Genomic DNA, 17376 nt, shown 5'->3' on the forward strand with positions numbered 1-17376 from the left:
TTCAGCTACAATAATATCCATGCAGTCTGTATGTAATGACTGTACTTAAAAAAAATAAATACATAAAAGATAAAAACAGATAAATGAAGATGTTGTAAAAAGCAGTTTGAGAACTATGTTGAAATGTGTGAAAACAACATGACCTTACCCATTGTGATGAACCGTTTTGATCACGTAAGGGGATTCTGTTCAGTCTGAGGAATGTACCAAGCACAAAAACTTAAATCTGCTCCATTGATATGGACAATTAACCAGCCATAAAAAAGTCTGTCCTATTGTTTTGGGATAAAAGGTTGGCAGTGAGAGGGGTATTCAATGAGAAGGGTAAAAATTTCCATTCCATTCAATGAGAAGAGTGAAAACCCGTCCCACTGCCAACTCTTAATCCCATCAGGTCAAGTCCCAATGGGTAAGGTCATGTTTTTTCACACATTCCAACAGTTCTAAACTGCTTTTTACAACAGCTTCATTTATCTGGTATTTGACTCTATTCAGTATGTCTTGAAATTAACTCTTGCACTATTTTACTCGGTTCAGAGCCACAACCAACTCTGTTACACAATTACTGTGTAAATTTGCGCCCACTCCAACTCCAAATTTTACTCTCTAAACTCAAAACTGAGCAAAGGTAAATATTTTTGAGGAAAATATTTTAACTCTGGAAAAAACGCTCAGTGATTTTTTCCTATGTATGCACTACAGCGCACGCATATCAACCGATCTGCTCATCAGAAATAGAAGAAACATTTACACTTACTCGAGTTAGTCTTTGGCTGGATCGAGTCAAAGTTCAAAATGAGACCGCTCATAATCAGCGTCACAGTTCTCGAGATTGAATCGATTCGCTGTCCTGAATCATCCGAAGCGCCATCTCGCAAATCCACGTGCCATCTCGTAAGAAGAAGTTTTACCTCCAAACAGGTAGCCTGAACTATGGCTGACAGATTTTATCTTGTTTATGGGGGGCGTTCCCACGGCGAAAGAGAAACCAATCGAAACCGAAAGAGTGAAAGTGATTATCATGAAGTTACCATGTGAACAGTCTTTTATGAGTGTGTAAGTGGGCTCTCAGCACTCCAACTCATGTGTGACTGATACCCCTTTTCCACCAAATCAGTTCCAGGGCTGGTTCGGGGCCGGTGCTGGTTCACAACTCGTTCAACTTGCGAGCCAGCTGAGAACCAGTTTGCTTTTCCATAGCTCGCGGTGCTAAGGGGAGACACGTCATTACGTCGCTGTATACGTCAGTTACGTCGCTACGTTTGCATAAACCTTGGCGCGAATATTGAAGCAAAAACAACACGGAAGAAGCAGCAGCAGCAACAACAATAATAATGTATGATTTCGTATTTGTACAGCTGCTGCTTCTCGTCGCTTAAAAATGGCGACGTTTTGCGGTCTTGTTATTGTTGTTGGTCTTAGCAACTCCGCCCCCCCGCTGACATAAGCGGTTCTTTCCTCTGGCCCAGCAAAGAGTTGGTGCTAGCCTGGAACCGGTTTTTCTGTCCCCAGAGCCAGTTCTTTGTCAGTGGAAACAGAAAACCCGGTTCCAAACTAAGCACTGGCCCCGAACCAGCCCTGGAACTGCTTTGGTGGAAAAAGGGCATGAGTACGGTGACAAGTTTCATGTTTCATCTAATTTAGGTAATTTAAAAACTATATGATTTGGCAGTGGGCACATAGGAAAGTGTAAAGTATAAAGTTTGTCAATATGTTTATTATGCTTGTATGATTAAAAACTCCGAGATATTTATCTAAATACATGACCTACTCATTCTAAACCTGCCGAGCTTCACCGGCAAAGCTCTTGACCCCAAAGGGTTAACTACACAGGTGACAGCTGACTCAAAGGAGTCGTGTCGTTTTTCATGTCGGATACAGCTACGGTGGAATGTTTCGGAGCGGCGGGTTGTTTGTGATAAAGCGAACCCACCAGGGGCGATCTTCTTGTCCTGCGCCGCAGGGCCGTCCCTCAGCACGTTCTTCACCTGCAGGAACTCGTCCGGTCTGTCTCCGCCGATGATGGTGAAGCCGAAACCGTGTGTGCTCTTCCTCAGGGCTGTGCGCAACATCGTCCCGTGTAGCTGCGATGGGTCACGTGTGAAACTCCTCAGAGAGCCATCTTCTAAGAGAGAGAGAGAGACAAAGGTCAAGGCACAGAAAACAGTGCAAGCAGGAGGAAGATAGTGAGACACGTACAGAGAAACATGGTAGAATTATGACCTAGAAAAGACACGGCAAGGAGGAGAGAGAGGAAAAACTGAGATACAATCACACAGACGATGCAAGTGAGAGAAAAGACAGATACACAACGCATACACACAGCAAAAAAGATGCAGAATGTGGGAGGACTGTAGATATCAGAGTCGATTAAAGTCATTATTCCATCCTGATCACTAATTACCAGCGTATGAATAGTTCTGCTCAGCTTAATCACCGTTAATTAATGACTGCTAAATAAATACTGTAATGGCTTTTGGTAATGACACTTTGCTCTTCGGAGATTTATTGAACCAGTGCTGCATTGGCGGGGTCTTAGGAAGGTGCTCCAGCTTGTTAGTGTGTAGGTGGATATTTCAGACTCTGAACACAGCCCTACACTGCTCTGATGCAAAAAGGAGCAGGCACGCGAGGCGTCTGGAAAAAATCTAATGACAGACATGTCTCACTGTTATCGTGTCTGTATTCGGTTATCTCAATTACGCTCCAACATCACCGAATACAATCATTTTATAATTATCTAATTGTTTAGATACGACTGTATTTACCATGTGACTATAGTGTGAGTTTGAGGTCATATCTCCAACATACAGTCTGAGATTACGCCAGTGAAATCTTGCACCCTGGCCCGGGGTTAGACTGGACATGTGGTTACTCGTGTGCGTAATGACACAGCGGCTGGGATTAAAAGCGACAGATATTTCATGACGATGAGGTCATGCCAGCTATTCTGGGGCATATCCGTCTCTGTAAAGCTGGAAGGCGATGATGTGAAAAACACACTGCTGTCGTTATTGTCGTCACGAGTCGTCTTAAACTGAAAACCACGCCTTCGTGTTTGGAGCTCATCGTACCCTGAGGTTAAAACAAATAACCTTGAAGGTTCTTTGGTTTTTCCTCTCTAGAATCTAGACGAACCTTTGAATGTAGACAGCAGAAAGGGATTAATCGAGTCATGGCATTAAGAGTTCTTTGGTACTTTATGTGAACGGGAAATCCTCTGATTCCGCAAAGAACAACAACTGAGGCAAACCAAATGCCAAGCCAAGGTTTATCCTGGCGAGGTGGCTATCGTGTACATCAATTATTTAAAAAAAAAAAATGTTAAAAATGCAACACTGAGTGTGTATGGTGCAATACCGCTGTAAATAGTTGGGGCAGCGCAGGCACAATGTAACAACCGACTGAGCTCTAGTAATGTCGAATCACTTCTCCTGACACTCACCGGCCACTTTATTAGCAACACCCATACATCCACCTGCTGTCAGTTTTATTCAGTAGCCGATCCCTTGACAGCAGCACAATGCGTACAAATCATGCAGATACAAATCAAGGGCTTCAAACATTAAACGTTCACTCAAAGCAAACATCCGGATGGGAAAAACTGATCTCAAAGTCTGACTTTCTTTCACTGTGGCGTGGGTGTCGGTTTGTAGTCTGGCTAACGCGACTGCAAAGCTCTACGAGCTATTGGTCTGGCCAAGATATTAAGCCCAACCGTTTCCCAGAGCCCGTGGTTGACCCGCCTCCCTGAAATGCCTCAGTTTGCTACTGGTCGAAGCCAGAAAAGCCTGTGACGAAGCTTAAACCAATCACATCACTCTTTCCTCTGACGTATGTGACGCGACGGGGCTAACTGGTAGATTAAACTCTTACCGAAGCCGGTCGGGAGCAAGGCGAAAACGTCCTTCCTTTCAATAAATACCTCCAGGGCTGCTCTTTGCTCCGTTTTCAATGAGAACTTGCTCCATGTTCGTAATGTTTCTAGTGAATGAAGCGCTTCCGGCATAGATTCTGTAAACAATCTATGGCTTCCGGTCGCAGTTCTACTACGTCAGTGCCTTGAACACGCCTCTACCCAGGGCCGTTGGAGATGCTCAAAGTTGATTGGTTCCCGATTTTTCGGGAGCTTGGAAGAGCTGTAGATAGCTTGCCTGGCCAGACTAAGCTCGCAACAGGCCCTCGTGTTGCGTCACGCTTAGGATGGGCGGGCCCAGGCTAGTCGGTTTGAGCCAGATGGACTGGTTTGAGTGTTTCAGAAACTGCTGATCTCCTGGGGTTTTCACACACAACAGTCTCTAGAGTTGACAGAATGGTGCGAAAAACAAACAAACGTTGAGCGACAGTTCTGTGGGTGGAAACAAACGCCTTTTCGATAAAAGAGGGTCAGAGGAAAATGGACAGCTTGGATCGAGCTTTTTTTTTTTTTCCTGCCAGGAAGGATATAGTAACTCATATAATCACGCTTTACAACCGTGGTGAGCAGAAAAGCATCTCAGCATGCAACAGAAAACAGAAGAGCACATCGGGTTCCACTCCTGCAGCCAAGAGCAGGAACCTTAGGGTGTTTTCACACTTGGTCCCTTTCAGCCATCGAACCAAACTCAGATCGATGACTCAGCATTTTTTGCGCATATATGTGAACACTCCAACCGTACCCAGACCCCTTTAAAGCGAACCGAACTGAGACCACCTCAGGAGGTGGTCTCAGTACGGTTTGCTAAAAATCAACGGTACGGTTCGCCTAATCTGCGCATTGTGAACAAAAAGTGCACCGGGTTCACTTCGCAAACTCCACACAGAAAGGCCCTCGCCGGCCACGGGGCTCGAACCCGGACCTTCTTGCTGTGAGGCGACAGCGCTAACCATTACAGCTGGTGAAAGTTTGTTTTAAAAAAAGAAAAAAAACCTTTTTTTTTTTTCGTTTTGGCAGTGCGTCGCCCAATCGCCCTTATGCACCAGCCGCCCTTGCTAATTTAGTTTTAGTTTGACTTTATCTCGGTTATTATTCACCGGTATGCACTACACCTTCAGTGAATATTATTTATTCTATTATTTTTAGGAAGGGTGCCAATAATTCTGAAGAGCACTGTGCGTGTACATATAATAGTTTGCCTCACGTAATTTGTATGCCTACAACGAGTTCTCATGTTAATTACAGTTTTATTGTCAGGTTTTTTTTTAGCCTTATCGTTTAATATCATAACCCGCTCTCACTCGTGCTCTGAACTGACTTTCGTGGACGGAATAACGTCGGATTTATTACAAAACGCCGACACGCCAAGTAATGGCTGGCTGAACATCTTAATTTAATACGAGTGTGCTGGCCAGCAGGTTTGGCTGATAGCCAGTCGGAGTGTGAAATAAACTGGTGTCTACATCAACATGCTGAATGCCAAAACTCATCCGTTCTTCAAACAGTCTCGGCAAAACCATTCAGCGGAAAACGATATGCAATATTAATCATTACAGATAAGCATTTGAGAGTGATCATGATTTATAGAGCGTGCATTCCATTTCTTTTGGGAAGGATTGCTCATTTTTGTCTCTTGTAATGGACAAATGCTGAGATCATGTGCACACACGCATACAGACACACACACACAGGCAGCGATGAACTCGCACTGAACCAAGTCTGAGAAATAAAGGAGAACGGAGAACGAGCACACACCACTCGAGGTGACCCTTAACGGGGTCAACATTTTGATCCTGCTACTAAAAGCATCATTGTCAACAAGTTGTGAAGTGCAGCATCATGAATCGTTGACCAGTTGTGAACCTGAAAAAGTAGTAACGCTGATATTTCCGAAACACTTATTTCCTAAACCTTTTTGATGGAATGACTCATGTCACTTGAAAGCAGGAAAAAAGGCTCAGCTGCATGTCATTTATGGCATGTATTCTATTTTAATTTATTATTTCATCTTCAATAAGTGTTTTATTTATTTATTTTCTGTCTTGATCCATTATATAACTATTATCTTAGATATGCATCATAAATAAGATGATGTACAGTGCTAATGTTCTGTAGCAGTATAAAATTAAAGCGTAATTAATATTCAAGCACTAATGTTTAAGTAACTATTTTAAGCATGTGGATTCTGGGCCTGAGAGTGCACGCGTGTGTGAGCATGTCAAAGTCAATAGAGGGACGGAATGACGTTTACATCTACTTGATTAACTCATCACAAAGAGAATGAGTGTGTCTATCTCAAGGCGAGCTGATTATAAAATGTCACTGTGTAATTAAAGATGTCAGTGTGAAACTAGTGTGTGTGTGTGTGTGTGTGTGCGCGCATATGAGGCATCTTGTCATAACAGCACAAATCAAAACAACAAAGCCATTAAGTGAGAGTATAGTGAGACGTCAGTGGCTCTAGTGCAGCAAACAGGGTGATTAACAGTTTAACAGTTATACTGCTGTTTCCCAAGCCTGGCAAATGTAGCTGGGTTTAAATGCAGCCTGATAATCCATTACAATCCAGCAGAGCTACACTGGAATAGAGTGAACCGACTGAGGCCACGTCTGTTGAATACGCTCTAAAATGGACTTAAACTTTTGACTTTAAAATAAGATTCTTTGCATTCTGTAATCTGTATGTAATAGAGTTCATCCTTGATAGGGGGGAAAAACATCTTGAGCGGAAATAAAGTTATTGTTACACAAATATATATTGGGTGGGTGGGTGATTGGATGGCTGGATGTTTGGTGATTTGGACACATGGGTGGGATATATGGATGGGCAGCTCAGTGGATGGTTGTTGGGATCAGAATCAGTTTTACTGGTCAGACGATGGATGGATGGATGGATGGATGGATGGATGGATGGATGGATGGATGGATGGATGGATGGATGGATGGATGGATGGATGGATGGATGGATGGATGGATGGATGGATGGATGGATGGATGGATGGATGGATGGATGGATGGATGGATGGATGGATGGATGGATGGATGGATGGATGGATGGATGGATGGATGGATGGATGGATGGATGGATGGATGGTTTTGGTCGTTGGTTTAGCTAGATCAATGGGATTGATGGACAGATGGGTTGGATGGATGGGCTGGTGGGTTGGATGGGGGTGTGATGGCTGGGCTTGGTTGGTTGGATGGGGAGAGAGGCAGGGTTGGCTGAATGGAGGGGGGGATGGGCAGGGTTGGCTGAATGGAGGGGGGATGTGTTGGATGGATGGGTAGAGTTGGTTGGATGGGGAGAGTTGGTTGGATGGGGGATGGGCATGGTTGGTTTGGGGGGGGGGTTTGACCTGGTTGGTTGAATGGAGGGGATTGGCAGGGTTAGGGCCTCTGCATGCTCTTGCGACAAGACTTTCGCAGATAGCTTTTCGCAGACAGTTGTAATTTATCGTTGAGCGGGGAGTAATAGGCGTGCGCGATGTTATTCACCGCCACAACGCAAGGGGGCGCGAAGTCACTAGGAGTAGTTGGTGGGTGTGGTTAGTGGAGTGTTTATCCTCCGGTTACTTATAATGACTAGAACTGGAGTCGTATAGATGTACGTACTTCCTCACTTCCTCGATCAACCGCTCTTCGTGCTACTCCATCTTCGCTCGTGTTTTTAAAAATGGCGGTCGTGAAAACAAACCAAGCTGGGAAAGTAGGGAAGCGGAAGTGCGTGTACAGCGGATGTAGAGTGGATAAATCAGAGCCCTCTTGTCTGCGACCCTGTCTGCGAGGCTTCTGCGGTGGGCACAATTTTTGGGAGGTGCGCGCAAAGCGTCTGCGAAGGTGAGGGGGCTACGCAGACGCTATCTGCAATGCCATCTGCGAGGACTGGGTTGTCAGCATAAATTGGCCTTTAGCCTATGCGATTGAATGATGGGCCAGTTGGTTGGATGGGGGATGTGTTGGATGGATGGAGGGAGAGGCAGGGTTGGCTAAATGGGGGTGGGGGGGTGTTGACCTGGTTGGTTGAATGGGGGGATGGGTAGGGTTGGTTGGATAGGGGAAAGGGCAGGGTTGGCCTATGTGATTGAATGATGGGCCAGTTGGTTGGATGGGGGATGTGTTGGATGGATGGGGGAGAGGCAGGGTTGGCTGAAAGGAGGGGGGGGGGATTGGCCTGGTTGGTTGGATGGGGGATGTGTTGGATGGATGGGGGAGAGGTAGGGTTGGCTGAAAGGGGGGGGGGGGGATTGGCCTGGTTGGTTGGATAGGGGATGTGTTGGATGGATGGGTAGGGTTGGACGGATGGATTGGTGAATGTGATGGTCATTCATACAATATTTTTAATGCACAATTAGGGGAGATACAAGTTCCTGCATTCTATTTAATAATCATGGTTGTTTTTCCAAGGTTGAGAACAAATAGCACCATTCACATGTGTAGAAATATGTAATATTGTAATGTAAACATGAAATGTTAGGAATATAAATGGAGATTTTCAACAAAATAGTGTTCAACAAATACTGTACATAGGGTACAGGTAAATAGTCAACTCAGAATCTGCAATAAAAAAGCATAGAAGACCTGTTAATGCCAAACTGTCCGACTTGTTCCTCTCCAGAGATCCTAACACACCGAGCTATCAAGAACATTGAATACCTGGTTCGGGTGTGCCATCAACAGGCACAGAACAAAAATATGGATGATCTGGCAATACCTGAGGAGCAATTTGGAAAACACTGGACTAGCACATCCAGAGAAAGGGCCATTTAATTACAACAGTTAGATGAGGTATTCTGAGGCAAAAAACAACGAAATATTATTCGGGATGAGAACCAGAGTTATACGATGTGCGTTACAGCCTGGAATTGGATATTAATGTGGCTGAATTTTGGGAAACTGACAACAGAGTTGAGAGGGCATTTTTCTTTGTTTATTCCTGGTCTGAGGTTGGAAATTATGAGTTACAACCTCGAGGCGAATGCAGCATTTAATAAAAGCAAACATTTTTGACTGTTTATATCTGTGTTTTTACATGTTAAAGCTAGCTAGCTTGCGTAACGTGGTCTGATAAATAGCATTCGCAACTTTCCCGAGCATTAGACTACGTTCAGACTGCACCCTGAAACGACCCATATCCGATTTTTTTGCCCATATGCGACCTGTATCCGATTTGTTATTGACAATCTGAATGACACAGATCCGATTTTTTCACATGCGACCCAGGGCGCTTGGATATGTGGTCCTAATTCCGATGCATATCCGTTATTTTCACATGCGACTGCAGTCTGACCGGACAGGTCGCATTCATGCGACCTACACGTCATCAACAAGAGACAAACGTCACTATTCTGCGTTGGCTAATCCCGCCTCTTTGGTGGAAAACAACAACATTTGTACAGTTTTCAGAATTTAAATAGACTTTTATAGAATTGATCAAGCTAATGGTGGATTTGGTAGGGACCTGGATGTTAAATCATCCTGTATTACAAGATTATAAGATTGTTCTGGAAATTTCCAGTAATCTGACACCTTCGGTCTCATTAGTCTGCTGCCCACATTAATCAGATTATTGTGTGAGTTCCGCCGCCGCCACAAAAACCACATCGCCAGGTCTCGCCTCATCTCCATGCTTTACTTGCAAACTTGGAGTGCGCTTTTTTTTGTTTACGTATTACGTAGATGTGCTTATTACGTGTCAATTTGTGCATGCGGGACACTTTTGGGTCGTTTTCCGTTCATATTGGAGATCGCATACAAGTCTCATATAATTGGTAATGTGAATGGCCTAACAAAAAAATCGGATTTCACAACAAATCGGATATGGGTCGTTTCAGGTTGCAGTCTGAATGTAGTGTTAGTTATATTTAACCTATTCAAATGCTGTCCAATAAGACAAGTACACTAAGGCAGCTGGGCCATAGAAGGTTCACGCTGCACGCTGCATGCTGCACGCTACACGCATGTAAATAAAAGTGGACAAACGTAGCATGACTTGCTCTGGGCCATAGAACGGCGTTCACGTTGCACGCTGCACACTTCACGCGTGAAGCGAGAAATGAACATGCACACTTTTTTCTAGGCGTGAAGATGGAAATTCCAGTCAATGCATGCGGTCACCGCCGCGCCAGCCAATCAGAACGGGTCTAACTCTATGCTTTCAGGGGAAAACTTCAGAAAAAATATAATTGAATGGTATAATTGAAAAATAGTTCTTCATCGGGATTGTCAAGCAGATTATAGAATGTTCGGTGAAATTCACCACGGGTTTCTCTCAGAAGGAAGTGTTCTCGGCTCCAAATTCTGTTCCTTTTTCTCTTCCTCTGTCTCAGTAAAAGCAGAATGAGGCAATCGTCGTCATCCGAAGAGTCCATATTGTTGGTTACTCGGTCAAAGTAGAACAGACGCAACACGTGAACATCCAAGCATGAAGTTTAATGGCCCAGGGTCCGGTTCTTCACGTGAACGTGTAGCGTGCAGCATGCAGCGTGAACCTTCTATGGCCCAGCTGCCTAAGCTAATATTAAAAACGCACATAATTTAGGCACAAGACTAAAACGCGGTGTGATATCAGTCACTCTTGGTTGAATTATATAGGAATTACAGCCTAGACTGAAATATATAGAAAATAAAAAAAAGAGAGAAATCTCACGGTAAATGGATTTAATCATTTAATTGATCTAGTTAACCTGGCTTATTCAATTTTCAAGCTGACAGGTAGGCATTGTGTTTCGAAAAGAGTGATCCACTTCTCTCCGTTTCATCTTCTGCTGCGTGTGTCCTGAATGACTTTAAGCTCCAGGCTGTCTCTGGAGCTTGAGGTCAGCAGCGGTCGGGTATAATAACGATCAGACTGCTTGGTAAGCATCAGCGAGTGTTCGTGTTGCTCGCCCGAGGACGGCGCGTTATATAGCGAGGAGGCTGCAAACGTCGCACACCTGCTGCAGGTTTTAGAGCAGGGAACAGCAGCAGAGCATGGAGGAGGGTTGTGTAATGGGAAATCAATATTGTGAAAACAAGCATGAGAAACCAAGGGTATATGAATGCAGGTAACACTAACAGCAACACCGTGTTTCATAACAGAAAAAGTGCTCACACACTCAAATACAAATGTGCTTTAATTACATACTTGAATGAGCTTGAGTGCCTGGTTGTTCGTTCTTTCTTTTTAATAAATTGCCTTAAACTGCACAGTTCATATTTACTTTCCAATTTCCGCAAAAGTGTAAAATGTGGGGTGATGCACACAGATGTGCCAAGAAGCGCGAGCTTAGGTTTCACTAATTAAAGATTTTATCAAAAAAAAAAAATGTAAATTAAAAGATCTTTAGACATGTTTTATTGTTCTACTCTATCATGACAAGTGCAAACACCTGAGAGCATTAGGGCTGGGCAATATGACAATATAAGGTCAATATCGTGATGAATTACATCACGATATAATCTACTTTTCTGATCACAGGCATTGTCATGCTAAAATCTCATTGAATTGTTAAAACTAAAATATTTAACAAGAACCCAACAGTTTTGCACTGTTTCACATTTACACATTATAATTTAACATGGAGATATTTTCAATTATTATATGTGATAATCATACATCTCATACCCCTAGAAGGTACACTGGTATACTATGGAATCAATTTTGTGCCAAAATGTTCATACAATACTTCTGAAATATCAAACAAAAATGGCAAATCAAAATACAAAAAAAAAAAAAAAGTCAATTTTTTTTAGACTGGCAAACAAATTATTCGTGTAATCGTGCAAAATATCAGTCTATTACTCTTCAGAAACCTTTCATTTTTGTTCTGCATCTTTCTCGGTTTTGTTTGACGCAATTTATTTTGGTTGCAATTCCAGCTTTCTCGTTTGCGCTCCCTGACTTTTTGCTTGCAGTTTTGGCACAAACTTCACTTGTGGGTGGGCTGTCCAGGAATGCATTCCCATTGGCTAACTTGTGTTTGACTGACAGCTACGCTCAGCCATTTCCCCCGGAGGCTGTTGCGGCCATTTCCTACTCGGATTCTGGCGGACTGTTTGACGAGTGACCGATCCATTGACGGTAAACAAGGATCGAGTGGACTTCAGTGGCGACTATGATCTCATCTCATCTCATTATCTGTAGCCGCTTTATCCTGTTCTACAGGGTCGCAGGCAAGCTGGAGCCTATCCCAGCTGACTACGGGCGAAAGGCGGGGTACACCCTGGACAAGTCGCCAGGTCATCACAGGGCTGACACATAGACACAGACAACCATTCACACTCACATTCACACCTACGGTCAATTTAGAGTCACCAGTTAACCTAACCTGCATGTCTTTGGACTGTGGGGGAAACCGGAGCACCTGGAGGAAACCCACGCGGACACGGGGAGAACATGCAAACTCCACACAGAAAGGCCCTCGCCGGCCACGGGGCTCAAACCCGGACCTTCTTGCTGTGAGGCGACAGCGCTAACCAATACACCACCGTGCTGCCCCGCCTTAATTCATATTATTTGGTAAATATATAATTTATTCTTCGAGCCACATTCACGCGCTCTGATTGGCTACTCTACTACTAGGATATCAGCTCATATCCCATGAGGAGAGAAAAACAAAATGGCGGAGCGTCTTGCTGAACCAACCGACGACGAAATAAAAACTACTCAAAAACAAAACCCCCAAAATACAAAGCAACAAAATATGGAATAAAAGTATTTGATGGTAAATACTTATCTTTTTTTAATTTTTCAAAAATTATGATAGTATTTTTCAGGGCTTTGAACCGGTTCAAGGAACGAAAACGAGAACCGGGAACTTTTTCTATTTCACATGGAACAGAAACGAAACCAGAAACTTTATTTTTTATGTTCCGGAACAGAAACGCTTATTAAAAATAATGGTAACCGGTTAATACCGGTTTTTATTTCGTTCCTCAAAGTTTCCGTAGCCTACAAATAAAAAAGTCATTCTTCTCCTGTGCAAGTGTCTATGACCCGCTGGGGTTCACTTCCTGTGTGACGTTCGCTGACTGAATGGAGAGAGCGGGAGGGTGGACTACTATCACGTCTCCACATGATAAGTGAGTAAGTGCATTACTCAGCAAGTGCATTACTGAGTGTCTGAGCAAAGAAGAGCCTGAACGTTGCAACCTCCCTATTGGCTGTTTGTAAAAATGTATCAGTTGTTGCCCTTCCCACGGGAATCATCGCGGGCTCGAGAGACGAGACCTGACGAGTTAGTTCGTTGGTAGCAGAACAAAATGTCTGGACACAAATCGGGTTTTCAAAAAAGGAAAGAAAATAAACGGAGGGTCGAAAATACAAAAAAGGAGGCAGAAAATGCAAAACGAGTTTTAAGGTAGGACAAATGGTTACTTTTCTGAGGCAGCCCGCCGTGGCTGCCTGCAGGCTTATTTATTATAACCCATTTAGTTAAAGTAGTTGATATAAAATGTTTATAGTTATGTAATGGTTGTCCTGATTTAGACTGGTGTTTTTTTTGGGGGTGGGGTGGGGAGGGGGGTTGCGCGATGTTGCACCCGGGTCCAGATTAGGGCAGAACCGGCCCTGGCTACATTTCAGGTGTAGTTTATGTATGTATGTACTTGCATAGATGTGTACTTGGTCTTCCAATATGGCGCCTAACAAAATCTCGCGGCGCGGTGACGTCATGCGGTAGCCCTCTATAGGGCCTGACTAGCCTTTGGTAACACACTAAACGAATTATCTTTCATTTTTGGCACTTTTTCTGTTTGTGTAGATGGGAAGACATACTGAGAATCCAAATCGCCAACATTTGAAATAATAATTGTTTTGAATTATTTCTTGTCTTATTTAATGAAGGTTGTAATAGAATTAGCCTACATTTGGCTTAAGCTGGATGAGACAGAGACATAATTTTATAGCCATTTGTTAAACGGCTGACAGGGAACGTAATGAACCGTTCCGGGAACGAAATGTTTTTGTTCTAACCGGTTCGGGAACGTCTATTTAATGGTGGAACCCAAAACCGGAAACGTTAAAATTCCGTTTCTGTTCGGAACGAACCAATAGGAAAAAAATTCTGGTTCAAAGCCCTGGTATTTTTCATAAACTGCTACTGTCATTTCGCCGGTTTGCTTACATTCTAAGCGGAAATCATTTTGTCACACGCTTTGTATAAAGTTTTTATTTATCGAATTTGCAAAAAATAAAAACGCTCCGTTTCTCAAAACCCAGGGAATGCGGATAGAGTTAAAAAAGTTCTTCCACTCAATCTCGTTGCACATGGATTATAGCCGATATGAGCTCATGTACGACTTGATTTCGTGGAATAACTTAATTATATATGGATTAGGAATATGATTTAGTACTTGAATGAGCAGATTGAATGTTGTGTTTATTAGACAAGCACTTAAAATGCTTATTTTGGACATAACTGATATTTTGATGCATCTGACTGTCATACATGATGCCTCGGTCACAACCGGCCGTACGTGCTCCTACGGCCGGTCTACGTGCAAAAAACGCAAGAAACGCACGGAGGGCGCGCGTGTGACGTGCTGAGTTTCGAGCCGTAGACCGGCCGCAGAGGTTCTTTGTCATGTCAAACTCTACGGGTGCTTACGTTTTTTTCAGGTTGCAAGACAAACTTATGGCCAACGTGTGTCTTTCTCCACGAATAAAAAAACCGCAGCGATTTGGGAAACGCCAAAAATCGCACGGCCAAAAAATCGTACGTCCGGTTGTGACCTAGGCTTTAGAGATGTAATCTATATGAAGTGACTCACTACTTGAATAGTCATTTCATGAGATTCCTTTTTTTTTTTTAGTCATACTCATTATTTCGAGGAGTACTTTTACTTCTACTTGAGTCATTATTATTATAATAAAGTAACGACACTTACTTGAGTACAGTTTTTGCTGACTCTCCCCACACCTTTGGTCTTGACATACGATAATAACAAAGGCACATGAATTGTTCGATCTCTGGCTTGCCGAGCAATAAGGATAAAAACGAGTGCTCGGCCAAGATAAAAGCAAATATGCATACAAATTTGAGTGTGTGTCCAGAGTTTTCAGCAGGAGTGGAACAAATCCATGAGCGAGCAGGATACTGTTTGATGGAGCTTGTGGATTTCTTTTTTTTTTTCTGATGAGAGCAAAGGAAATCTGCATGAAGACTGAAAGATTCATGCTCTCGCATTAGTCTAGTGCACTCTCAATTTTCAGCGCTGAAATAACGCCATGGGCTTTGAGGATCCAGTAAAAGAGCATGCTGGGAAGGGAAAGCTCAGCGAGGCAAGGCTTTTAGAGAGATGGAGCCCGTTCGAACTCACCTGTCACCCGTCAAAATAAGACATGCACAAAGCAAGGCAGCACTGGGAACTTTGAATTAAATGCCGACGACGGGTACAGCCGGAATCGAAAACCCTGTCTAAGCTAGTTAAAAGCACAGAGGTTTGATAGAGCTCATGACGCCATCCAAGTCACTCATTTGTACATGCTGGAAAAAATAATTGGGTGCCGGTGAAACGCTCGTGCTTCTGGCACTTCCGTAATTGACATGTTCTACCCTGACACTGCAGAGTTTGAGAGTTCCAATTCTTCTCAACATGAATGGCGTGATTGAAGTCTGAGGAGCCGCAGCCGTAGCTGACTTAATGACTAAATGATCAGTTAAGCATGTTGACGAATGCCGTGGATGGGGAAAAAGGGAAAAAGATCAACATGGTGTTAATCTGGTTATTACCCGAGGGTGCTATTCCTGGCTGGCTCGCCATGGGTGTCTCCTGGTTGGTTTTCTTCTTTGCTTCCATCACAGGGTTCTCGAACTGGGTCTTCTGATTGATGTGGCTGCAGGCAAACAGGACACATCTTAAAGAGAAGCAATTCACACTTTACACAACCAGCAAATGAGAAAACTATGCTAATCTCCCGAAACTACAGGCTACATGTGCAGGTTTCTCCGAGAGTCTTGTCAACGTCTCTTGATTATAATTCTGTACAGAACCTTCCACTGACTCGAGACAAAATAAGTTTGATTTTTTCCACTTTGGAAATTTTTTTCACCGTCTCCTTGTCTTTGTTACGAGGTTCAGCCTGGGGGGAAACCCTTCACACGATCAAATATTGCCATTCTCTACTGCACATTTTTAAATCTGGTGAGAAAACTGAAATGTCATTTCAATTCCACGAAACACACGCCCATTTAGAACCTAATGTATTTGTGGAACCTGATGTGGTCGTCTGCTGTTGTAAGCCTCAGCATATCATGCTTTCTGCTTTCTTGACTACTTTCACGTTACCCATAATGCTTTGTATCTTGGGGGTGTAACCAAAATATAAACCGACTGAAACATGCGGACAGTAATCTTTCGCGTTTAAAACTCCCTAAAACCTTCAAAGAAATGTCAAAACTAACTAAAAGCATAAAGACATCTGCAAAGCCTTTTCTGTGGACTTTGAGAAATCAAATGGTAAAAAAAAAAAAGCGCTTGGAAATATCGTAGCGAATGCTTTGAACATCTCTACTTCGGGTGAGAGCGAGTCAGCAGCCTTCTTCGTCTGTCAACATGGGTGTTCTGACAATTACTGACCTGCAGAAGTTAAAAGATTGGTAGAAGAGCTGAGAAAGATCAAGACTGATCATACAGTGGTGCTTGAAAGTTTGTGAACCCTTTAGAATTTTCTATATTTCTGCATAAATATGACCTAAAATATCATCAGATTTTCACACAAGTCTTAAAAGTAGATAAAGAGAACCCAGTCAAACAAATGAGACAAAAATATTATACTTGGTCATTTATTTATTGAGGAAAATGATCCAATATTACATATCTGTGAGTGGCAAAAGTATGTGAACCTCGAGGATTAGCAGTTAATTTGAAGGTGAAATTCGAGTCAGGTGTTTTCAATCAATGGGATGACAATCAGGTGTGAGTGGGCACCCTGTTTTATTTAAAGAACAGGGATCTATCAAAGTCTGAGCTTCACAACACAGGTTTGTGGAAGTGTATCATGGCACAAATAAAGAAGATTTCTGAGGACCCCAGAAAAAGCGTTGATGCTCATCAGGCTGGAAAAGGTTACAAAACCATCTCTAAAGAGTTTGGACTCCTCCAATCCACAGTCAGACAGATTGTGTACAAATGGAGGAAATTCAAGGCCATTGTTACCCTCCCCAGGAGTGGTTGACCAACAAAGATCACTCCAAGAGCAAGGCGTGTAATAGTCGGCAAGGTCACAAAGGACCCCAGAGTAACTTCTAAGCAACTGAAGGCCTCTCTCACATTGGCTAATGTTAATGTTCATGAGTCCACCATCAGGAGAACACTGAACAACAATGATGTGCATGGCAGGGTTGCAAGGAGAAAGCCACTGCTCTCCAAAAAGAACATTGCTGCTCGTCTGCAGTTTGCTAAAGATCACGTGGATAAGCCAGAAGGCTATTGGAAAAATGTTTTGTGGATGGATGAGACCAAAATAGAACTTTTTGGTT

The 17376-nt window shown here is 43.2% G+C and overlaps 1 protein-coding gene across 2 annotated transcripts in view; it reads right to left on the minus strand.

The window, feature by feature from the left end:
- The window catches only part of magi3a (membrane associated guanylate kinase, WW and PDZ domain containing 3a), a 439861-nt gene that overhangs the window by 84713 nt on the left and 337772 nt on the right, over positions 1-17376 (minus strand). Inside the window, exons 8-9 of one of the 2 annotated variants that reach the window (XM_060937472.1) lie at positions 15628-15731; positions 1934-2122 (exon numbers count right to left, since the gene is read on the minus strand). In XM_060937472.1, the coding sequence (XP_060793455.1) occupies positions 1934-2122; positions 15628-15731 (293 nt within the window). Of the gene's footprint in view, positions 1-1933; positions 2126-15627; positions 15732-17376 lie in introns of both variants that reach the window. The other variant, XM_060937471.1, reaches the window with a different exon arrangement.

This window comes from Neoarius graeffei, chromosome 13 (assembly GCF_027579695.1).
Source record: "Neoarius graeffei isolate fNeoGra1 chromosome 13, fNeoGra1.pri, whole genome shotgun sequence".
In the NCBI taxonomy this organism is placed as follows: domain Eukaryota; kingdom Metazoa; phylum Chordata; class Actinopteri; order Siluriformes; family Ariidae; genus Neoarius; species Neoarius graeffei.